This window comes from Monodon monoceros, unplaced genomic scaffold (genome assembly GCF_005190385.1).
Source record: "Monodon monoceros isolate NGI ecotype Baffin Bay Population unplaced genomic scaffold, NGI_Narwhal_1 Super_Scaffold_18, whole genome shotgun sequence".
Classification (NCBI taxonomy): Eukaryota; Metazoa; Chordata; class Mammalia; order Artiodactyla; family Monodontidae; genus Monodon; species Monodon monoceros.
Window position 1 is genome coordinate 54293703 of NW_021703774.1, and position 24610 is coordinate 54318312.

General features: G+C 36.2%; 2 protein-coding genes across 2 annotated transcripts in view; both read left to right on the forward strand.

Annotated features, from left to right (window-relative positions):
• The window catches only part of LOC114900012 (sodium/hydrogen exchanger 11-like), a 33145-nt gene extending 26807 nt beyond the window's left edge, over positions 1-6338 (forward strand). Inside the window, exons 10-12 of the mRNA XM_029231242.1 lie at positions 1385-1551; positions 2157-2255; positions 6237-6338. Coding sequence (XP_029087075.1) covers positions 1385-1551; positions 2157-2255; positions 6237-6338 — 368 coding nt within the window. The remainder of the gene's footprint in view (positions 1-1384; positions 1552-2156; positions 2256-6236) is intronic.
• Positions 6339-7385: 1047 nt separating this feature from the next.
• The window catches only part of LOC114897856 (sodium/hydrogen exchanger 11-like), a 44887-nt gene continuing 27662 nt past the window's right edge, over positions 7386-24610 (forward strand). The window contains exons 1-3 of the mRNA XM_029226920.1: positions 7386-7459; positions 14350-14499; positions 24155-24206. Coding sequence (XP_029082753.1) covers positions 14368-14499; positions 24155-24206 — 184 coding nt within the window. The 5' untranslated portion in view covers positions 7386-7459; positions 14350-14367. The remainder of the gene's footprint in view (positions 7460-14349; positions 14500-24154; positions 24207-24610) is intronic.

Below are 24610 nucleotides of genomic sequence, written 5' to 3' on the forward strand. Positions count from 1 at the left end.
ATATATATATCTCACTGAGTCACTTTGGTGTACTGCAGGAATTAAACACAACATTGGAAATGAACTCTACTTCAATAATATTTTTTTAAAAAAAAAAAAGAGAGATCTATCCTCATATTCTTCCAGGATCATCTTAAACACAGGAGTTTGTTCAAATGTACTGGTGCCATCGAGTGGTCCACTTATACCCATGTTTCCCCAGAGCAACTGGAAAGTGGCCGTTGCTCCATCCTAATGGGTGGGATGTAATTAGGCAAATGAATAAACTTTCTCCTTGTGTGCTCTCAGCCATGGAAATTTTAAATCCAAAGCTGACACGTTCTAACTCTTTAGCATGGCAGTCAGATGCATCTTTGCTCTGGACCATAGAGAACTGAGAGGGATATGGTTACAAACCTTTTTGAATCCCTGAAAATTTGAAATACAGCCACCACAGTGTCCTGTAGAGAATGCAATAAAGTTAAACTGAAACATTTAGAAACATTTAAAACTCTTTATGAGACATCTCATATGCAATTATGCATAGAGAACAGTTTTATTATTTATTTATCTATTTAATTGACGTGTAGTTGATTTACAATGTTTTGTTAGTTTCTGCTGTACAGCAGTGATTCAGTTATACATATGTATACATTCTTTTTTTATCTTCTATTCCATTATGGTTTATCACAGGATATTGAATATATTTCCCTGTGCTATACAGCAGAACCTTGTTTTTTATTGAGAACAGTTTTATTGAGATGGAATTCTGAATGAGTAGACTAAGCTCACTCACTAATTAAATTCTTCTTTTTGGTAAGCAAGCCTCATATCTAAAACTTCAAATTGATACTTCAAGATGATACAAACTGCTACAAGTTTTGGACATGTAGATTTGCTGGCCAGGAAACAGAGATGTTAAATTTGAGGGATCCCTATTGCAGTGGCCATTAAATTTTATTATGTATAAGAATCAGTTGGAGAAGTTGTTAAAATGCAAATTCCCAGGCCACTCTGATTCTCCAGACATGGCGTAAAGCTCAGGAATTTGCGTAATTTAATAGGCAGCTCCTTTACCTGTAGACACAGGTAGCTTTCCATACTTGGAGAAATACTGATTGGATGCCTTTAAATAGTGAGTCATGTTTCTAGCTATAGGGAACAAAAAGAAACTAAGAAGATATTCTTTAGCACTTGAGTCAGAAAAAGTTGAGCTGTACAGCCAAAAGGAAATGGATAGTTGGGTAATTTTCTGGAAAATTTTGGACAAATAGTTGTCCTTGCTCTAAGTACTCTGGTTTGGCTATGCAAGTGATGCCAAGATTTCACTACATTATGCAACATGTCTCTTCTCTGTGCAATCTTCACTGTATTTTATTAAGGCCCTTCCTTTTCTTTGTCACAGGTTTGTGTGCCATCTCCCTTCCAAGACAAATGGCCATGCAAAATGCCATTAAGCACATCCAGGAGATAATACAGAACAGAATAACTTTATTTAAAACAGAAAAAATTTTGACAAATGTTAACTGGACCTTAGTAGAAGAAAAAACAAAGATTGAATATATCATTCCTGTGAGTTGATACCTGGCAAAAATTAGTCCTTTCTCTTTCTGGCCTGCCTTTTTCTTTAGTTTATTATAAAAAACTTGATTCTGCTAGTTATATGTCAGGATACTGAAGGGAGATACATTTACTAGCTTTGCTATATTGGCAAAATAGTTTGAATTCTGTCTCTAAAGAGAAGGAGTTGGTGATCTAGCCTTATTTGCCAAATACAGGAGAACTGGTGTTTTTACAAACTGGCTGATTGAGTAACTATGAATGGCTGCTGCCAGGGTGATGTTTCCAACTGGTTGAGGAAGTGAGAGATCTCTCCCTGTATAAGTACTATCAAAAGCAGAAAACATAGGCTGCTCCAGAGAGCAGTCAAGCATACAACTAGCTTGGGGAAGAATTTGGCTTCTAAATCTCCCCAAATGAATAGTTACTTCACCACAATTGAAAGCAACATCTCTAATATGGAGAACGTTTTTCACTTATACACCCCTTCATTTTTGCGATTCTGATTTGAGTTATTGGAATCTTGGTTGAGCGAAGTATTTGACAGCTCCTAATCATTTTTACTTATTTGTAACTTTATCTCTGTGTGTTTTTAAACGTAGTCTGATACTGTTCAGTTTCCTCATGTTTCATGTGATAAAAAAGTGAAGGAGGAGTCCCTAACAGATGAAGTTTTAATAGAAGAGGCCAGATTGCATGTAGCTATAATACAAATGGTTGGTACCCTTCACATAATCTGCTTTTTATTTATTTATTATTCTTGCAATGCTTTTAATTCTTACGTATGGTTTTCAGGTGACTAGATTTTTTTTCATCTTTTGATTGGTTGTTAAAATTTATGTTTGATTTATGAAAGTTAAAAAATAAAAGAAAGAAATCTCTTAGGATTTAAATTCAAGTCACAAATGTTATTCTATTTCTAAGTCTAGCTAATTTTAACAGTTCACTTTTGGGGAGTCTTTGAATAATGTTTGGTGCCATTTACATACTTAATTAAAATCTTCAAATATTTGAAACTGCTTTTATACATTTAACATATTTGAGTTCCTCTTATACAATATTCTCTCAAGTGCTTATTTAACTCTTGTAAATCTAATGAGTTAAAATAAATCTACTGAAGCAAAATTCTCTTAAAATATTTACAATTTAATATTTAAATGTTATAAACGTAGGAAGATTACTAGGTAAAATCAAGTTTAAATCAACTTATCAAATTGCACATTTAAAATTGGGGTTTTATTCTAATAGTACAAATTTTATTTAGTTTTACAAGTATATAAAATACTCGTTATGCCCAGAATCCTTCTGTTTTACTTTCATTTTAGAACTTATTATTATGAAGAATTTCTAAAATATACAAAGGTAGATAAAATAGTGTAATGAACTCCCAAGTACCCATCACTCAGCCTTAAAAACCATCCACACATGACCAGCTGTGCCCCATCTGCACCCTCATTCACTCCTCCATCTTCCATATTATTTAGAAACAAATCCCAGATATTATATCATTTCATCTGCAAATATTTCAGTATGTATCTCTAAATTTTTAAAATTTAGTCTTTTTAAAATTTGGTCTTTTTAAAAACATAGTAAAATACTAATATTGTACCTAAAAATTAATAATTCCTTAATAACATCAAATATTGGGTCAATGATCAAATTTCCAATTATCTCATAAATGTGATCAATGCGTATTTTCACAGTTTATATTTTTAAATTGCATTTCAGTAAAATCACATATTGCAATGAATGAATATGTACTTTGTCTCTTTTAATCTATAAATTCCTCCTTTTATTTTTTCTGTTGAAGAACATATTTCTTCTTAATACAAAAATATTAACACTATATTTTCATTTTAAAAACATTTCTATACTTAATTTAAAATGTTCTCAGAATTTGAAAGGCTCTTACCCAGAGAGGTAAAGTATGGTCACAAATTCTTTGTAAGACCTCCTGTTAAGAGGTGGTGTCTATATCCCTCCCCACCATTAAATTTGGGTGTTCTTGTGACTTGTTTTGACCAGTACAATGTAGCAAAAGGACTTTGGGCATGTACTGGAGCCTAGGCCTTGAGGAGATTTGCAATTTCCCCCTTCTTCCACTTTGAATACCACCCTGAGATTGTCATGTGAGGAAGCTGGCCTAGCCTCTGAAGAATGAGAGGCCACATAGAAGTAACCTGAGGCATACAGCTGAGAGTCAGTACCCTACTACCAGACTTGGGAATGAAGCCACTTTAATTTGAGGCTTGGGACAGTAGATTCAACCTCGCGAAGGTAAGAGATGCAAAGAATTTGTGACCATATTTAATGTACCACGTTCCACACACTGGCCACAAATATTTTTACCCCTCCTACGAAGCAAAACACACTCATCTTTTTCTAAGACACTGCATGCCTGCCCCGAACCCTGGCAAGCCTTCATCCTATTATGGTATCAGATTCAAAGTCCAGTATCTCATAATGTGCATTTAGTCTAAGTCTGCTGAGGCTTCTTGGTTGTATCTCCTTAAGTATGATTCCTCTTGATCCAGAGACCTGTGGACTAAGAAGAGAAGTTATCTGTCTCCCCCACCTCCACCCACAACATTCAGTGGTGATCAAGAGACACCTCTGTTCAAGAAGGGGAAGAACAGGAAGCACTGATTAATCACTGGTCCTTGGCAATTCTGAAATCCAGATGGGCATATGTCCCAGTTCTCCCCATTCTCTACATTTTCATAGGAAATAATCCATGTTTGTGGCTGAGTAACCTTCTCAGACTGATTTCTGCCAGTAGAAATGGAAATTCCTATTTATTTAGAACTCGTACTGTCTTTTTTAGTCCAGTCTGATACAGTTTCCTTAAAAACTCATGTGTTTTCAATGAGTCTCATTGCAGTCCACTCTACTCTGCAATTCCTTTTCGTACAGGCCACACGTCAGACAATATGAGTCTGAGAAAGCCTTTAGTCTGCTTGAGAGGGTAGACTAAAGGCACTTTGGTTCTCCTCCACATGGCTTCCTATCTTCCAGTAGAGTGAACTGGGCTCCTTTACTACATGGCGGTCTCTGGGTTCCAACAGGGTGAGAGGACAAGCTGCAAGCCCTCTGTATCTCCTAGGCTCTGGAAATTGAATAACAACACTTTTACCCCTGTTCTGTTAGTTAAAGTAAATCACAAAGCTAGCCCAGATTCGATGAGTGAAGAAGACCCCACCTTTGAAGGAAGGAGCAGCAGTGTTAGTTACAAAGAAGCATGGGAAAGGCATGCTACATTGGGACCATTGTTCTAATGACCTACCACATTTACTTTTTTTTTTTTTTTTTTTTGCGGTACGCGGGCCTCTCACTGTTGTGGCCTCTCCCGTTGCGGAGCACAGGCTCCGGATGCGCAGGCTCAGCAGCCATGGCTCACGGACCCAGCTGCTCTGCAGCATGTGGGATCCTCCCGGACCGGGGCATGAACCCGTGTCCCCTGCATCGGCAGGCGGACTCTCAACCACTGCACCACCAGGGAAGCCCCCACATTTACTTTTTAAACGAACAATCCCATGTAATGACCCACTCCATGTTATCTTTTCTAAAAAAATTGAAATATATTTGATTTACAATATTGTGTTAGTTTCAGGCATACAGCATAATGATTCAGGTTTTTTTTCAGATTATATTCCATTGTAGGTTATTATAAGATGTTAACTATAATTCCCTTTGCTATACAGTAAATCCTTATTGCGTATATTTTATGTATAGTCGTTTGTATCTGTTAATCCCATACCCCTAATTTGTCCTCCCCACCTTTCCTTTTTGGTAACCATAAGTTTGTTTTCTATGTCTGTGAGTCTGTTTCCATTTTGTGTATAGACTCATTTGTATTATTTTTTAGATTCCACATATAAATTATATGATATTTGTCTTTGTCTGACTTACTTCACTTAGTATGGTAATCTCTAGGTCCATCCATGTTGCTGCAAATGGCATATTTCATTCTTTTTCATGGCTGAGTAATATTCATATGTGTGTGTGTATATATATATATATATATATATATATATATATATATATATATATATATATATGCGCCACATCTTCTTAAGCCAGTTGTCTGTTGATGGGCACTTGGGTTGTTTCTATGTCTTGGCTATTGTAAATAGTGCTGCTATGAATGTTGAGGTACATGTATCTTTTTGAATTAGAGTTTTGGGGTTTTTTTTTGGATGTATACCCAGAAGTAGGATTGCTAGATCATATGGTAGCTCTATTTTTAGTTTTTTAAGGAACCTCATACTGTTCTGCCTAGTGGATGCACCAGTTTACATTTCCTACCAACAGTGTACAAGGGTTCTGTTTTCTCCACACTCTCTCCAGCATTTATTATTTGTAGGCTTTTTGATGATAGCCATTCTGACCAGTACGAGGGGATACTTCATTGTGGTTTAGATTTGCATTTCTCTAATAATTAGTGATGTTGAACATCTGAAGTAAACTCTTTGAGTTGTATAGATTTTGAGTTTCCTGAGAGAGTACTTTGCAAAAATGGAATATTCTGTAAATATTTAAATTGAATGAAATTTATTTCTTGCTCTAGAAGTTTTTGAATAGTATATTTTCATATATTGAGTTCAATAATAATAGTGAGGGGTATGTAAAGGTCAAGCAGAGTACATTACATTAATGTTTTGGTCATTTGTAATTTTTATTTAAAACTGTATTTTTAGAGTAGCTTTGAAAAACAGTGTAATGACGGAGTCCTCAGTGTAGAGGCAGCCCGGACATTAATTGGTGCAACCAAAAGCTATTGCCACATCCAAGGAAAGTAAGTGTAATACTTCTTTAACTGATATTTCCAAAATTGAACGGGTATGTGATAGAGAATGAACAAACTGAGAGTTCAGTGTCCAGATTGATCAATCTTTTTATCTTATCTGTCTGTCTGTCCATCCATCCGTCCATCTACTTCCTATTTTACTTCACTTTACTTTTCTATTTTACTTCCTATTTTTCTTGTTTATACTTTTCTCTCTGAAAATTCATAACTTTGATGACATTGGGAGTTTCTGGAGGAAGATTTGACTACAGAGCAATTATATGAGAGACAAGGGGAGCCATGAAAAAGAACCCATATAGTTTTAATTATGGTGATAATTATTTTGTCTTTATATCATATTTACTAAATTACTGCGTAGGGGAAGTAAGGAGGCCTGGAGCCTGCCGTTAAACTGCTCTCTGGGGTGGAATAGGATCATAGGATCTGGAGGAATTGATCCAACCCATGGAACTGATAGATGCAATTAAATATGATGGGAAAAGCTCAGTATCTTAGAGATATATTGATATCTGGTTACAGTCCTGAAACATTAGATAATGGATGGTCTAAGACAAACCTGTGGGGCAACAGTGATAGGAGATTCTGTCTGGGTGATAGTTAACATTTCAGCAGCCTGGTAATATATCTGGGAGATGTAGCATCAATTCCTAAATAAAGTTTGGGAAGGACAGAGACTTCAGGGCCTTGGAGAATCTTGGGCTAGTCAAGGCATGACAAAAGGAAGCTTGATTCTAAACCCCAAAGAGTTGGATTCTGAAGTTTTAATTATGTTCTACCTCAGGTCACAGATAGTTCCAGGAACATGGACAGCAGGAGTCTCCCACTAAAAATGTTTCTGTTCTGTGACCATGGGGGGGGTAGGTGGATGGATACAGAGGCATATTTAATAAACCCATATTACATTTATGTTTAGTATAACTTTCTGTTTTATATTACCCAAAGGTATAGCACTTGCTTTTCATTATAACACGTATGTATATTTTTCTCTATTAGATTCATGAGTATTTATGATGTTTCAACTTATGTAAGAGCTAGAAGTTGGCTTATGAAGTTTAAAAACATATTAACTTTCTTGGAATATCATGAAGATAAGACACCTCTTTTTCTATATGGGTAAGTACTGTGAACCTTTAATAGCAATGTACTTGAAAATATGACCTTTTCTACATTGTCAGAATAGATTACTTTGATCTTCCCCCCCCCAAAAAAAACAAACAAAACCCATCTAATATTATAGTCAAGTCTTATTGATTGAGTGCGGAAGGAACAAAGTGCTTGCTTCTCTTTCTCCATTCTGTTTTACCAATTTCATTGGCACCTCTATTAGAGAGTGGGTAGAAAAAAGATGAAAAGGATGGTCATATTTGGATTCTTCAAGTTTTAATTACCATGTCTTAGGGTCACATTACATGTTGGACTTCTTTCATATTCTTCTGGTATTCTTCTGGGATGAGCAGGGGTGAGAAATAGCAAACTCAAAGACTAGATCTAGCTCTCAACTTAATTTCATCTGTGCCATGGGATAGTTCTGTTGATGTCTATAATTAGGAAAAACACAGCATGGCCTTAATAATAATTATAACCAATGTCCAAAATAACGCAAGATACAGATTTTTCTTAACTTGTGTAGATTCTTTGTTTTGTTATATAAGTTGTGAGCTTATATACTTTTTAGAGCAGAAAGACAAGGTTTTTCTACTAACAAAAGATGTCAGGGCTTCCCTGGTGGTGCAGTGGTTGAGAGTCAGCCTGCCGATGCAGGGGACATGGGTTTGTGCCCCGGTCCGGGAAGATCCCACATGCCGCGGAGCAGCTGGGCCCATGAGCCATGGCTGCTGAGCCTGCGCATCCGGAGCCTGTGCTCCGCAACGGGAGAGGCCATAACAGTGAGAGGCCTGCGTACTGCAAAAAAAAAAAAAAAAAAGATGTCAAATGAGAAAATACTGGGACCATTAATGCTAATAAATTTTAAGTGGGTGTTAACATGCTTTTCATAACAAATTATGATAATTTTTTACTTTCTTCCATTTATTAAGTTTACAGAAAAATATAAAAATTTAAAACCCTAGGATCTTGACATATATCCAAGTAACCTCTTTTTGTCAGCTTCTACTTTAGATGAATAGAAAAAAAAATTTTAAATGTCATAGTAATATTGAATATTTCATTCTGTTCCTAATTTTAAGCAGTGTTGATGTTTTTCTCTAAATTAATTTGTTTCTTGCTTTTGATGTATGAATTTTTGCATTGTTCCTATGTGTGATTAGCCTTGATTTTAGAAAATGCTCTCCAGACAAATCTCAAACAAACAATCCAACCTTACACCTAAAGGAGCTAGAAAAAGAAGAACAAACAAAGCCCTTAGTTAATAGAAAGGAAGAAATCATAAATATCAGAGCAGAAATAAGTGAAAGAGAGACTAAAAAACAATAGAATAGATAAATGAAACTAAGAGCTGGTTCTTTGAAAAAATAAATAAAATTGATAAACCTTCAGCCCAACTCACCAAGAAAAAGAGAGGGCCCAAATCAATAAAATCAGATGAAAAAGAAGTTACAACTGAAATCACTGAGATACAAAGGATCACAAGAGAGTACTACAGTTATATGCCAATAAGATAGAAGAAATGGACAAATTCTTAGAAAGGTACGATCTCCCAAGACTGTAGCAGGAAGAAGTAGAAAATATGAACAGACCAATTACCAGTACTGAAATTGAATCAGTAATTTTAAAACTCCCAACAAACAAAATTCCAGGACCAGATGGCTTCACAGATGAATTCTACCAAACATTTAGAGAAGAGTTAACACATATCCTTATCAAATTATTCCCAAAAATTGCAGAGGAAGTAACACTTCTGAAATCATTCTATAAAGCCAGCATTACCCTGATACCAAAACCAGGCAAAGATATCACAAAAAAAGGAAATTACAGGCCAATATCACTGATGAGCATATCAATAGATGCAAAAATCCTCAACAAAATATTAGCAAACCAAATTCAGCAATACATTGAAAGGATCATACACCATGATCAAGTGGGATTTGTCCCAAGGATGGTTCAATATGTATGTATATATTCCATATATATATAATGGAATATTACTCAGCCCTAGAAAAGAATGAAATCTTGCCATTTGCCATGTGGAAGGACTTAGATGGTATTATGCTAAGTGAACTAAGTCAGACAGAGAAAGTCAAATACTGTATGATTTCACTTATATGTGGGTTCTAAAAAAACAAAACAAATGAATAAACTTAACAAAAGAGAAACAGAGTCATAGATACAGAGAACAAACAGGTAGTGTCCAGAAGGGAGGGGTCGGGGGAGGAAAGAAATAGTGAGGGAAATTAAAATGTACAAGCTTCCAGTTGCAAAATAAATGAGTAACCAGTATGAAATGTACAGTATGGGCAATATAGTTAGTAACTATGTAGTATCTTTGTATGGTGACATATCATAACTAGACTTACTGTGGTTATCATTTTAAAAGGTCTAGAAATATTGAATCAGTGTGTTGTGTAACAGGACCTAACATAGTGTTCTAGGTCAATCATACTTCAAAAACAAACCAACAAACAAATCCATAGAAAAAAAAGGTCAGATTTGTGGTTGCCAGAGGTGGGGGGTGGGAGAGGGGGAAGTGGATGAAAATAGTCACCAGGTACAATTTCCATTTATCAGGTAAATAAGTACTAGAGAGGTAATGTATTACACCATGATGAATATAGTTAACACTGCTGCATGTTACATATGAAAGCTGTTAAGGGAGTTAGTCCTAAGGGTTCTCATCACAAGGAGAAATTTTCTGTCTGTTTAATGTTGCATCTATATGAGATAATGGATGTTCACTGCACTTCCCGTGATGATCAGTTTGTGATGTACGTAAGCCAAACCATTATGTTGTATACCTTAAAACTTATACAGTGCTGTATATCAATTATATCTTAAGAAAAATGGAAGAAAAACACCCCCCCAAAAAAGCCACCTTCCCAAATGAATATGTATTTACAGTACCTTTGTTTTGGCAAAGGTTAATGAAAATGTTTCTTCTACCTGGGTGAATAATAAGCATAAGACATTAACTTAAAAAAAAAGCTCCTCAGCCCTGATCTAGATTACCAAGAGCCATATTTTTATCTTTTTCCTTTATGATTTTTATGTCTAGAAAGTATGGTTTAGATTTTTGCTTAGCTATTGTTTCATATTATTTGTATCTTTCTTCAAATTAATGTTAATATTTATTTAAACAAATGAACTTCAGATTTTAATTGTTATACCTTTAAAGTGATCTGACATTTTATTTGATCTCTTTTTTTTCAGGAATAATAAATTTCTGATTTTTATATATCGCATTGTATTTTCAGAAGAATTTGAATATGCAGGACATATTATACGAGTAATGTACATTTATCCTATGATAATGCATCTATGGCCAATGGCAAGAGAATTAAATGTGTCAGCACTGATATTAGTAAACTACTATTTTGTATTTTTATATCTGTTAGAATCAGCATTGAAGGTACTGTTTAAAATAGAAATGTATCCTATAAAAAGAACAGTTTAGATAATTTGAATCTATTTTTGTCATTTTTTGGAAATAATTGATACTAGAAGCCTTTTGTTGTAACAGTTGATAGGATCCTGGAATTTTAGTAATCTTTTTGAATTTTCTGAGTTTATGATGAAATCAGTAAAACAGTTAGTCTTGGATATCAGATAAGAGAAGTATCATAAAAGTGGAGAGAATCTCAAAGATCAGGCAAAAAAGAATTGAAAATCTAGACATTTGCTGTTTCCCTCAAATACTCCCTGTAACTATGCAAAGAATAAATAAGTGGATAAAAGCAAAATGGTTTGCTAGTTACTTGTCATAATATAAGATGAGAACTACTTTTTAGGATAAATGCTTCAAAGATGATTTATCAGCATTACTGTTTTCATACTTTAATTATAATTAATAGTATTGCAATGAATCTGTTTAGTATTTTTCATTGCTTTTCTTTGGCATTACAGCTTCATAATAGATTATGTGTATTTGGAATCAAATTATAATTTTTGATGTAGGAGTTTTTTGAATTTCAAATGAATGACTTAAAACCCAACTTTTGGAATATAACTTATTTGTAGTTGAGGATTTAACTGTTAATTTTAAAGAATCCCCTCCCCATATCATTGTATAGTGCTATGAAATGATGTACATTCTATATGTTTTCTAAACAGATAACAATTTTGAAAAGCAGATATTTTCATCAACATTGGAATACTTTGGAATTTTTTATCATGCTTATTGGAATCGTTGATATATTTTGTATATACTTTGTCAGATTGAGACCAGACCACTTGGTTCTTATTCAGTTTACAGTAATAATAGGTTATGTCAGAATAATTAGATTTATTCCTCTTATCAAGGTAAAACTTCAAGTTTTAAAATACTTTTTTTTTTCCTATACTATTTGTCGAATGAATTAAGAAACCTCACTATTTTGAAAGAAATGAGGGAGGGAGCTGTCTTTTCTCCTGGAACCCTCTCTTTATAGGTATCTGCATGGTTCACTCTCTCACCCCCTTCAAGTCATTGCTCAAATCTCACCTTCTCATGGAGAAGATCTTCCCTGACCTTCTTTTACGCTACGTAAAATGGCAACCTGCCCTCCATACTCCCAGCGTGTTCCACCCATCTCTCTGGTCCCCCTCCACTTGCTTAAATTTTAATTTTTCTGTGTAGCACTTATCACTTTTTTACTGTATGTTATATGTGCTTTCCACAAGGTAGGGATCTTTGTTTTGGTCACTGATGTAACCTATGGCTCCAGAATGGTACCTAGTATATAGTAAGTACTTAATAAGTTATGTATTGAATGAATAAATGAAAACAGTGGTGCCCCTGCAGCAGGATTACCCAGAAACAAGTTCTCCAAGTTTTAGTAAAATTTGCTCATAAAGCCCTAACTGTGCAGAAGCATAAAAATATTTACCCTAGAGCCCACACTACTTACATACCCCACTGCCTATGAAGTTCAGTTTTACTGTGGCCTTCAATCTCCTTAACAATGACCATTTCTTCTTTTCGTGGCTCTGGTTTTGATTCTGAAGGTAGATCTTCAGATTTTCAGTCTCCGTTCTTAAGCCTCCTTTCTCTTTCCAATGCAGTTGCATTATATAAGCTTTTGGGTGCTTTAGATGATTTCACTTGCCACTCCATATTTTTGAGTTGCTTAATTCTTATTACATCAAATAAGTCTGTTAGTATGTATTGAAGTTATAGAGGCTTAATATGAATAAACATTGCTGTAAACCCTGACGGCAAAAGGCATACATTAGAATCCTCCATCTATTCCCCGTTCTCCAAGCAATTTTATAGTGATCTTAAAGGCAAAATCGTCTGAATGCCCAGACTTGTGTTTGTTGACTTCCTTTTTTTGTTCCTTACTTGATTCTATATTAATGTTACCAAACTTTAGTGTTCATAAGGATGACTCTACAGAGTTGTGTGCACAATTTATTTATGATTTTTTCCCTATGAGCTGAGTTTAGAGCAAAGTGTCGACATAAGGTATAACCCATCATAATACAAACGACTCTAGAAATGAGGATATGTAGAATGAGGCTAAGTCTTAATGTGGAAGGTAGAGGCGTCCTTAGATAATCAGTTTTTATACAGGGATCTTATGCAGATGAATGTAAAATTATTATTTTAGAGGGAATACTTTGTGAAAAGTCTCTCTAGGTGAAATAAAGACTTAAAGATGTGTTATTGTGGAAGTCAACCCTATTTAAAGTGTGAACTAGTTGCTATTTCTGTTTAACATGCTCTGACAAGTCCCAGTGGAGTGTATTTAAGTAAATATAGTCATGATTAGCTTTTGTTTACTGAGCAGTTACTATGTTCCAGGAACTGTGCAGACCACTTTACTTACATTATCTAGTTAAATTGTTATAAGAGCCCTGTGAAGTAGGTGTCACCACTTTATCAAGTTAGGTGTCCTAATAGCCAGTCTCAGCAGAGTGTGGCTTTCAAAAGAAACAAATCTGTATTGGAAAACTTCGAAGAATATTGGAGACCTTTACTTCAGATCGGCCCAGGGGGTGCCAGTGCATCATGGAATAAAACTTTATAAAAATCCTCTTTAATATCTCTCCCTCTGCCCAAAGTTTCACAACCAGAATAACAGTTTAAAAAAAAATCTGTCCCTTCTCTGCTCTTGTGACTCCTTCTCTATGATGTTCTTTTCCTGGTCCCATCTTCCTCCTGTGTTACCTGGCCCCTCACCATCCTCCCTGTGCTCTGATGTGCATCTGTCTCTGTGATTCACTGCATTGCTCGTGAGGGCCACTCCACTGGAATTCTGGTACTTAGGTATTATTATCCTCATTGAACAGATGAGGACACTGAGTCCTTGGAGTCACTAAGTAACTTGCTCAAGGTCACAGAGCTGGTGAGTAACAGAGCTGGTATTTGAACCCAGGGAGGTTTATATTTAAAAATCCCACTCAGTCACTGCGCTCTCCTTCCTCAGCTTATGATTTGAGAAATTTAGAGCTAAGGAGGATCTTAGATACCCTAAGGTCCTTATCTTACAAGTGGAGAAACTGAGGTGTAGAGAGATTTATTCGGTTGGTTACTATCACCCAGGTTATTGGGGTGACCTCTCTTGTCTCCTGAAAACTGGTGATATGGAGAATGAGGGAAAGCGCAGGGTAGGGATTTCCCCTTAAAACTACAGAACAGTTATTCATTGAGCTTTCATTTCTTTAGAGTGGCACTCAAACTTGAGTGTGCATAGAATCACCTGGAGGACTTGTTAAAGCACCGATTTTGGGCCCATCCCCAGAGTTTCCGATTCAGCAGTTCTGGAGTGGGGCCTGAGAATTTGTGTTTCAGCAATGGCGTCACATTTGTGTTTCTAACAAGCTTGTTAGAAATGACACTTTGAGAACATCTGCCTTAGAGGGTGCTTTTCCTCATTAAATTTTCAGTTTTTTTCTCTCTGTTATTCCAGGTACTAATACCACTGCTGATGAATATTGTAGATGTGCAGATCAAAAAGCGCCTCAGCTTGATGTATAGTATTACCAAAGGCTATGTCAAAAGTCAAGAGGATACCAAGTTTTTAATAAAACAAATTTCTAGCCGAGAATCAATAAATCAGGTGAGAGACAAGCACTGGTCATTTGGGGAAAACATCACTTAGGTGTCTTGATTTCTTTTAAGACCATTTCTGCATGTGTTTGACCCAACAGGTAAGTTATATGAAGTGAAAGGGATTCAGTTGTTTATTATGAGATACGAAGTGCTGCAGAGAACAGTCTCTGCTCTTTAAATTTTAGCTGATTATCAAACTCATTTATGATCTTCAGAGAAGAAAATCTATTCGTTTTCATTTTCTGAGTGCTGAGTAGAGATTCTGTCTGTCTTTGTAACACTCTCAAAGGGCAGGACACTTGAAATAGGCTTCATGTAGGAAATGAGACGTGAATAAGGCTTGAAGGAAAGGGTAGGTCTGAAGTGGCGGGAGAGAGAGGCAAAGAGAACAAAGATTTGACAGTGAAAACTTCAAATGCTGGTACTGAGGAGTGCATGAGTGGTAGTATTTATTATTATTATTTTTTATCGTTCAAGATCCTCCACATTTCCAGGCAGTATGAGTTAAGTACCAAATGGGAGATGAGGACGTAAGCACATTAGGAACTCATAGGTGGAATGAATCACCTCCTAACCAGCTTCCCTCACACCAGTCTGTCCACTTCAGGCCCCTCTGCAATTTAGCAGAGTCACGTTCCTAAAAGGGCTATTTTAACTTTCATATATGATTTTCTGCTTCAGAGTATTCAATTCCATGGCCTAAGAGGTAAGGTCTTTGAATATACACACACAGACACACACACAGAACACTTATGGTAAAACATATTCATGCATAATTTTGCAACTTGGAAATAACATAATAAAAGAAATAAAATTATCCGTCTCGGCCCTCCACTCTACCATCTCCCAGAGACAGCCCCAAAGCCACCACTCCTGGGTTAAATTCCTCTACTATTAGGCAATAATAATTTTAATAATATGCATGTGTATTTCTTTTTTTTTGGAATTTTATTTTATTTATTTTTTATACAACAGGTTCTTATTAGTCATCAGTTTTATACACATCAGTGTATACATGTCAGTCCCAATCGCCCAATTCATCACACCCCCACCCCCGCCCCCCGTCGCTTGCCCCCCTTGGTGTCCATATGTTTGTTCTCTACATCTGTGGCTCAATTTCTGCCCTGCAAACCGGTTCATCTGTACCATTTTTCTAGGTTCCACATATATGTGTTAATATACGATATTTGTTTTTCTCTTTCTGACTTACTTCACTCTGTATGACAGTCTCTAGATGCATCCACGTCTCTACAAATGACCCAATTTCGTTCCTTTTTATGGCTGAGTAATATTCCACTGTATATATGTACCACATATTCTTAATCCATTCATCTGTTGATGGGCATTTAGGTTGCTTCCATGACCTGGCTATTGTAAATAGTGCTGCAATAAACATTGGGGCGCATGTGTCTTTTTGAGTTATGGTTTTCTCTGGGTACATGTGCAGTAGTGGGATTGCTGGATCATATGGTAATTCTATTTTTAGTTCTTTAAGGAACCACCATACTGTTCTCCATAGTGGCTGTATCAATTTACATTCCCACCAACAGTGCAAGATGTTGCCCTTTTCCCCACACCCTCTCCAGCATTTGTTGTTTGTAGATTTTCTGATGATGCCCCTTCTAACTGGTGTGAGGTGATACCTCATTGTAGTTTTGATTTGCATTTCTCTAATAATTAGTGATGTTGAGCAGCTTTTCATGTGCTTCTTGGCCATCTGTATGTCTTCTTTGAAGAAATGTCTATTTAGGTCTTCTGCCCATTTTTGGATTGGGTTGTTTGTTTTTTTAATATTGAGCTGCATGAGCTGTTTATATATTTTGGAGATTAATCCTTTGTCCATTGATTCGTTTGCAAATATTTTCTCCCATTCTGAGGGTTGTTTTTCGTCTTGTTTGTGGTTTCCTTTGCTGTGCAAAAGCTTTGAAGTTTCATTACGTCCCATTTGTTTATTTTTATTTCCATTATTCTAGGAGGTGGATCAAAAAAGATCTTGCTGTGATTTATGTCAAAAAGTGTTCTTCCTATGTTTTCCTCTAAGAGCTTTATAGTGTCCGGTCTTACATTTAGGTCTCTAATCCATTTTGAGTTTATTTTTGTATGGTGTTAGGGAGTGTTCTAATTTCATTCTTTTACATGTAGCTGTCCAGTTTTCCCAGCACCACTTATTGAAGGCTATCTTTTCTCCATTGTATATCCTTGCCTCCTTTGTCATAGATTAGTTGACCATATGTGCGTGAGTTTATCTCTAGGCTTTCTATCTTGTTCTATTGATCTGTATTTCTGTTTTTGTGCCAGTACCATATTGTCTTGATTACTGTAGCTTTGTAGTAGAGTCTGAAGTCAGAGTGTCTGATTCCTCCAGCTCCTTTTTTTTCCCTCAAGACTGCTTTGGCTATTTGGGGTGTTTTGTGTCTCCATACAAATTTTAAGATTTTTTGTTCTAGTTCTGTAAAAAATGCCATTGGTAATTTGATAGGGATTGCATTGAATCTGTAGATTGCTTTGGGTAGTATAGTCATTTTCAAAATATTGATTCTTCTAATCCAAGAACATGGTATATCTCTCCATCTGTTGATATCATCTTTAATTTCTTTCATCAGTGTCTTACAGATTTCTGCATACAGTTCTTTTGTCTCCTTAGGTAGGTTTATTCCTAGGTATTTTATTCATTTAGTTGCAGTGGTAAATGGGAGTGTTTCCTTAATTTCTCTTGCAGACTTTTCATCATCAGTGTATAGGAATGCCAGAGATTTCTGTGCATTAATTTTGTATCCTGCAACTTTACCAAATTCATTGATTAGTTCTAGTAGTTTCCTGGTGGCATCTTTAGGGTTTTCTATGTATAGTATCATGTCATCTGCAAACAGTGACAGTTTTACTTCTTTTCCAATTTGTATTCCTTTTATTTCTTTTTCTTCTCTGATTGCCTTGGCTAGGACTTCCAAAGCTATGTTGATTAATAGTGGTGAGAGAGGACATCCTTGTCTTGTTCCTGATCTTAGAGGAAATGCTTTCAGATTTTCACCATTGAGAATGATGTTTGCTGTGGGTTTGTCGTATATGGCCTTTATTATGTTGAAGTAGGTTCCCTCTATGCCCACTTTCTGGAGAGTTTTTTTTATCATAAATGGGTGTTGAATTTTTTCAAAAGCTTTTTCTGCATCTATCGAGATGATCATATGGTTTTTCTTCTTCAATTTGTTAACATGGTGTATCACATTGATTGATTTGCATATATTGAAGAACGCTTGCATCCCTGGGATAAATCCCACTTGATCATGGTGTATGATCCTTTTAATGTGTTGTTGGATTCTGTTTGCTAGTATTTTGTTGAGATTTTTTGCATCTATAATCATCAGTGATATTGGTCTGTAATTTTCTTTTTTTGTAGTATCTCTGTCTGGTTTTGGTATCAGGGTGATGGTGGCCTCATAGAATGAGTTTGGGAGTGTTCCTTATTCCGCAGTTTTTTAGAAGAGTTTGAGAAGGATGGGTGTTAGCTCTTCTCTAAATGTTTGATAGAATTCACCTGTGAAGCCATCTGGTCCGGGCCTTTTGTTTGTTGGAAGATTTTTAATCACAGTTTCCATTGCATTATTTGTGATTGGTCTGTTCATATTTTCTATTTCTTCCTGGTTCAGTCTTGGAAGGTTATACCTTTCTAAGAATTTGTCCATTTCTTCCAGGTTGTCCATTATATAGGCATAGAGTTGCATGTAGTAGTCTCTTAGGATGCTTTGTATTTCTGCGGTGTCTGTCGTAACTTCTCCTTTTTCATTTCTAATTTTATTGATTTGAGTCCTCTCCCTCTTTTTCTTGATGAGTCTGGCTAATGGTTTATCAATTTTGCTTATCTTCTCAAAGAACCAGTTTTTAGTTTTATTCATCTTTGCTGTTGTTTTCTTTGTTTCTATTTCATTTATTTCTGCTCTGATCTTTATGATTTCGTTCCTTCTGCTAACTTTGGGTTTTATTTGTTCTTCTTTCTCTACTTCCTTTAAGTGTAAGGTTAGATTGTTTATTTGAGATTTTTCTTGTTTCTTGAGGTAGGCTTGTATAGCTGTAAACTTCCCTCTTAGAACTGCTTTTGCTGCATCCCGCAGGGTTTGGATCATCGTGTTTTCATTGTCATTTGTCTCTAGGTATTTTTTGATTTCCTCTTTGATTTTTTCAGTGATCGTTTGGTTATTTAGTAACGTATTGTTTAGCCTCCATGTGTTTGTGTTTTTTACGTTTTTTTCCCTGTAATTCATCTGTAATCTCATAGCGTTGTGGTCAGAAAAGATGCTTGATATGATTTCAGTTTTCTTAAATTTATTGAGGCTTGATTTGTGACCCAAGATGTGATCTGTCCTGGAGAATGTTCCATGTGCACTTGAGAAGAAAGTGTAATCTGCTGTTTTTGGATGGACTGTCCTATAACTATCAATTAAATCTATCTGGCCTATCATGTCATTTAAACCTTCTGTTTCTTATTTATTTTCATTTTGGATGATCTGGCCATTGGTGTAAGTGAGGTGTTAAAGTCCCCCACTATTATTGTGTTACTGTCGATTTCCTCTTTTATAGCTGTTAGCAGTCGCCTTATGTATTGAGGTGCTCTTATGTTGGATGCATATATATTTATAATTGTTATATCTTCTTCTTGGATTGATCCCTTGATCATTATGTAGTCCCCTTCCTTGTCTCTTTTAACATTCTTTATTTTAAAGTCTATTTTGTCTGATACGAGTATTGCTACTCCAGCTTTCTTTTGATTTCCATTTGCATGGAGTATCTTTTTGCATCCCCTCACTTTCAGTCTGTTTGTGTCCCTAGGTCTGAAGTGGCTCTCTTGTAGACAGCATATACATGGGTCTTGTTTTTGTATCCATTCAGCAAGCCTGTGTCTTTTGGTTGGAGCATTTAATCCATTCATGTTTAAGGTAATTATCGATATGTATGTTCCTATGACCATTTTCTTAGTTGTTTTGGGTTTATTTTTGTAGGTCCTTTTCTTCTCTTGTGTTTCCCACTTAGAGAAGTTCCTTTAGCATTTGTTGTACAGCTGGTTTGGCGGTGCTGAATTCTCTTAGCTTTTGCTTGTCTGTAAAGCTTTTGATTTCTCCATGAAATCTGAATGAGATCCTTGCCGGGTAGAGTAATCTTGGCTGTAGGTTCTTCCCTTTCATCACTTTAAGTATATCATGCCACTTCCTTCTGGCCTGTAGAGTTTCTGCTGAGAAATCAGCTGTTAACCTTATGGGAGTTCACTTGTATGTTATTTGTCGTTTTTCCCTTGCTGCTTTCAATAATTTTTCTTTGTCTTTAATTTTTGCCAATTTGATTACCATGTGTCTCAGGATGTTTCTCCTTGAGTTTATCCTGTATGGGACTCGCTGTGCTTCCTGGACTTGGGTGGCTATTTCCTTTCCCATGTTAGGAAGATTTTCAACTATAATCTCTTCAAATATTTTCTCGGGTCCTTTCTCTCTCTCTTCTCCTTGTGGGACCCCTATAATGCGGATGTTGTTGCGTTTAATGTTGTCCCAGAGGTCTCTTAGGCTGTCTTCATTTCTTTTCAGTGTTTTTTCTTTATTCTGTTCCACACCATTCTTTCTTCCAGGTCATTTATCCATTCTTCTGCCTCAGTTGTTGTGCTATTGATTCCTTCTAGTGTAGTTTTCATTTCAGTTATTGTATTGTTCATCTCTGTTTGTTTGTTCTTTAATTCTTCTAGTTCTTTGTTAAACATTTCTTTCACCTTCTCGATCTTTGCCTTCATTCTTTTTCCGAGGTCCTGGATCATCTTCACTATCATTATTCTGAATTCTTTTTTTGGAAGGTTGGCTATCTCCACATCATTTAGTTGTTTTTCTGTAGTTTTGTCTTGTTCCTTCATCTGGTACATAGCCCTCTGCCTTTTCATGTTGTTTGTGTTTCTGTGAATGTGGTTTTTGTTCCACTGGCTGCAGGATTGTTGTTCTTGCTTCTGCTGTCTGCCCTCTGGTGGATCTAATTCTTGATTTATTATTTCTAAACAGCCTTTATTTACTCTTTGCTGTGCAATATAAGGAGATTAAACATTCATCTCCTTTAACCTTTTCTTTTTCTCTCTTAAATTTTTGGAGCTATTATTTTTACAGGCAGACAGTTTATAACATTTACCTTCTATGCTGTAAGTGTAATTGTCTTCATTCTTTTCAGTAAATGACTCTATACATGGAAAACCAAAAAACAACCTCTACTTTATGATTATATAAATATTATGATTGTATAAATTTTATTCACTCTAGAACCTATCATTTGATTGAATCCATAACAAAGGAAATATGATCCTATGTCATTAAACCTTTTGTACTTGAAGGAGACTTTCTCTATGAAACAGCAAATGAATTAATTTTTTTTAACAATACCTTCCTTCTCTTCCTTTAGGTTATATTCCTCAGCCACTCTTTCTGCAGTCTCATGTGAGCTCCTTTTTTACTTTCCTTTCTATTATGCTGGATTATGTCCATAAGAAATTTTTTCCATACATACAAAAAATTTTACCTAAGTCCAAAATTCTTTTTGTTTTGATTTTGATTTTAATAGTTTGACTCTCCAAAACCATTTTCCTGAAGTCATTGCCCCTCTGTCTTAAGCATTGCTGATACAAGACTGATTTTACTTTTGCTTTTGTAGGTGACTTTTTCCCTCATTCTTTAAAGTCTTTGGGATTTTCTTTTTATCCTTGGAGTTCTGAAATTTCACCAAGATATGCCTACGTGTGATTTTTTTTTAAATTTGTCCCATTCAGCACATGGTGGAGCCTTTATAATCTGAAGATTACCATCCTCCTTCTATTACTTCTTTGATTATTTTCTCCCCTCTGTGGTTTCTATTTTCTCCTTTTGGCACTCTTTTAAAGAGCTTTGAATATCTGTGTTTAGTCCCTCTTTCAACTTTCCTCGTAACTTTCAACTCTTTCCTCTTTGTATTGAGAACCCCCAGTTTGATTTTCCAGGTTCCTAAGTCAGTCTTTAGCTGTGTCTATTCTGTTATTCAGCCCATCTGCTAACTTTTTTTTGACAAATACTTTTTGTCAAGCAATCAAGAACTTTGATTGCTTCTTTTTCATAGTAACTGTTTCTTTTTTGCTTTTAAAAGAATGTGATATTCTCTTGAACCTCTTTATTTTAAGAATTTCTGTTTCCTGTATCAGTTCTGCTTCTTTGAGGTTCATTCTTCTATTTGTTGTGTTTGGTTCTTATCTTTCATTCAGTTTTTCCACCCAGTGTTTGGTGATTTGGGGTTATATTTTCATATATGTAGATGAAAATCTAAATTGAGTAGTAGCAATAGCTAAAGGGTGTTTTCTCAGCCCATGTGAGACTCCTGAGTTTTAATCCAAGAATGAATTTAAATCCTAATTACTGAAGCCCTAGATCTTATAATTGTGTGTGTAAAAACAAAATCAGCGTGCACTGGGGGTTATGTCTTCCGGTTGTTATGCCTATTTTTTGTGATGACTGTTGGTTGTCTCAGGTTCTCAGCCAAGAAAGAGAGCCTCTTTCTTTATCAAGTTCAGGAGAGGGAGAGGCTGTGAAGACACCTAATTTAATGTTTTAATTTTTCATTTCTAAAGTACATAAAAGATATATTGTTAAATATCTTTAGGATTTAAGATTTCTTTTTTATAAGCAGGTACCACTATATGAAGAGTATATCTGAATTTTAGGAAGACATCTGACATCTTATATGATATCCTTATAGACTGGATAGAGAAATATTATCTAGATTTATCACAGGAGTATTGATTATTGGATCAAATGTTAATGTGCAACAGAATTCTATCCTGTTGATTTACTTAGAATATTGGAGAAGAAAATTAAAAGAACTACTGAAAGTTTAGGTTGATCTCTATTAGAAAGAACATAAAGCTATTCATAGGAGAAAATATTTCAGAAACAGGAAGAGGAGAGAAGAAAAACAAGAGCCAGTGGGGGAAGTTAAGAATGTGTTTTGAGGAGTTTGGTTGAAGGCGTAGCGATTTGGGGGCAGAGATTTGCCTGGAAGTGTAAGACATGAAAAGAATTCCCCTTTGGCATTTTTAAAGGAGACTTCAGTAAACATTTAAATGTCTTATTGAGATGTGTTTAGATATCGGACTGGTGTTTATTCTGAAAGTGACACGGTTCAAGAACCTGGCCAGTGGCAGCTCACCTTTAGAGAAGTCACATGTATGTCTAGGCTTTCATGGTTATTTTCTCTTTGTGGGCAGGAGTCGGTTCCTAATGGTGTCTTATGCAACGTCATTCTGTGGCAGTTTTACAGAGCTGGTAGTATGAAGGGGGCTTAGCTGCTGTCTATGAACTGTTGCAAGCAGGGCTGGAGCACAGTATGTGGGTGTCATGTGCAGGCTAATAATTTGGTACCTTCACATTGCTGATTCAGTGTTATCAAGTGAGAAGAAATAATTTAATAAAAATTATATACTCAGGGAATTCCCTGGCAGTCCAGTAGTTAGGACTCCATGCTTTCACTGCCAAGGGTACGGATTCCATCCCTGGTCGGGGAACTAAGATCCAAAATGAGCGGTTAATATGACTTGTCTAAACAAAACAACACACACTTAACTTTAACTGCTTAAACTTTAGATAACAAACCAGCTGTTCCTTGTAAATAGGAAGATACCATGCATGATTTGGGTGCAGAATTTCAGCCATCTGTACCTGACCATCCTAGAGAACTGTCAGTTGTTTAGTCCCAGAGCTGTTGATGTGGCCAAGCGGAAGCTCCAGAAGGACTCAAACCTAGAGGGCAAGCTCCACGTAGAGCCATGCCTGGGGACATGGTGGGAATTGGACAAATACCTATTGTGTGAATGAACAGAGATGGGTTAGCCCAGAGTGGATCTCTTTCTTCAGTTATGTCAGGAGTTATTTGTAGGAAACATGACCTACTTGACACCATATTTTCTCATTATTCCACTCGTTTTTGCACTCCCGATAGACTGGCTTCCCAAACAGCTTCTCTGTTGGCCACCCTCTCGTGGCACGCTATCTATGAGAATTCTCCTTGATGCACAGTGGAGTGTACACTAGTCTTTTCTAAGAAATACTAGGCACAGTAGTTATGTAGGCTACTACACAGCATCCATTGCACTATGAGTGTGAGCCTGGGGAAAGCAGCAGAATTGACAGAGAGGGAAGATTTGAGCTAAATATCTCCCCCAAACGCTAATCTAAGTGAGATTTCTTCTACCGTACTTCTTTTTTTTTTTAAAGTTTGTCTATTTAATTTATTTATTTTTGGCTGCATTGGGTCTTCATTGCTGCACGCGGGCTTCCTCTAGTTGTGGCGAGCGGGGGCTACTCTTCGTTGTGGTGCACAGGCTTCTCATTGTGGTGGCTTCTCTTGTAGTGGAGCACGGGCTCTAGGCGCATGGGCTTCAGTAGTTGTGGCTTGCAGGCTCTATAGCACAGGCTCAGTAGTTGCAGTGCACGGGCTTAGTTGCTCTGTGGCATGTGGGATCTTCCTAGACCAGGGCCTGAACCTGTGTCCCCTGCATTGGCAGGCGGATTCTTAACCACTGCGCCACCAGGGAAGCCCCTACCATACTTCTTTTTCTCAGGTTTTAAAGCCAGTAATGCACTTGGTGTAATTAGAAATTAATGTTTTTTTTTAACTTCTCACAGAAATTATATGAAATTTTGGAAACCAACAAACGAGATGCTGTCAAAGAACTAGGTAAGTAGTTGGAATATCTAATTTCCTGAAATCACACCTTATCATCCCATAATTTAACCAAAGGAAGACAAGTTCATGCTTTCATTCAGTCATTCACTCATTCATTTATTCGTTCAATAAGCATTTTTTGAACCCGTTTAATGGGCCAGGTGTACATAAAGTGTAGATCCTGGTGGGAAGTGTGAGCATGTCAATAGATAATTGCAGAAAGTTAGAGGAGTTCTATTATTTGCTATGGAAGCAGAAAAGAAAAAATGAAGAGTGCAGAAAGTGTATTAAGGTGGCAAGATCAGATTCCTTAAGGCAGTGGTCCCCAACCTTTTTGGCACCAGGGACCAGTTTCTTGGAAAATAATTTTTCCACAGACGGTGGGTGGGGGGATGGTTTCGGGATGATTCAAGCAC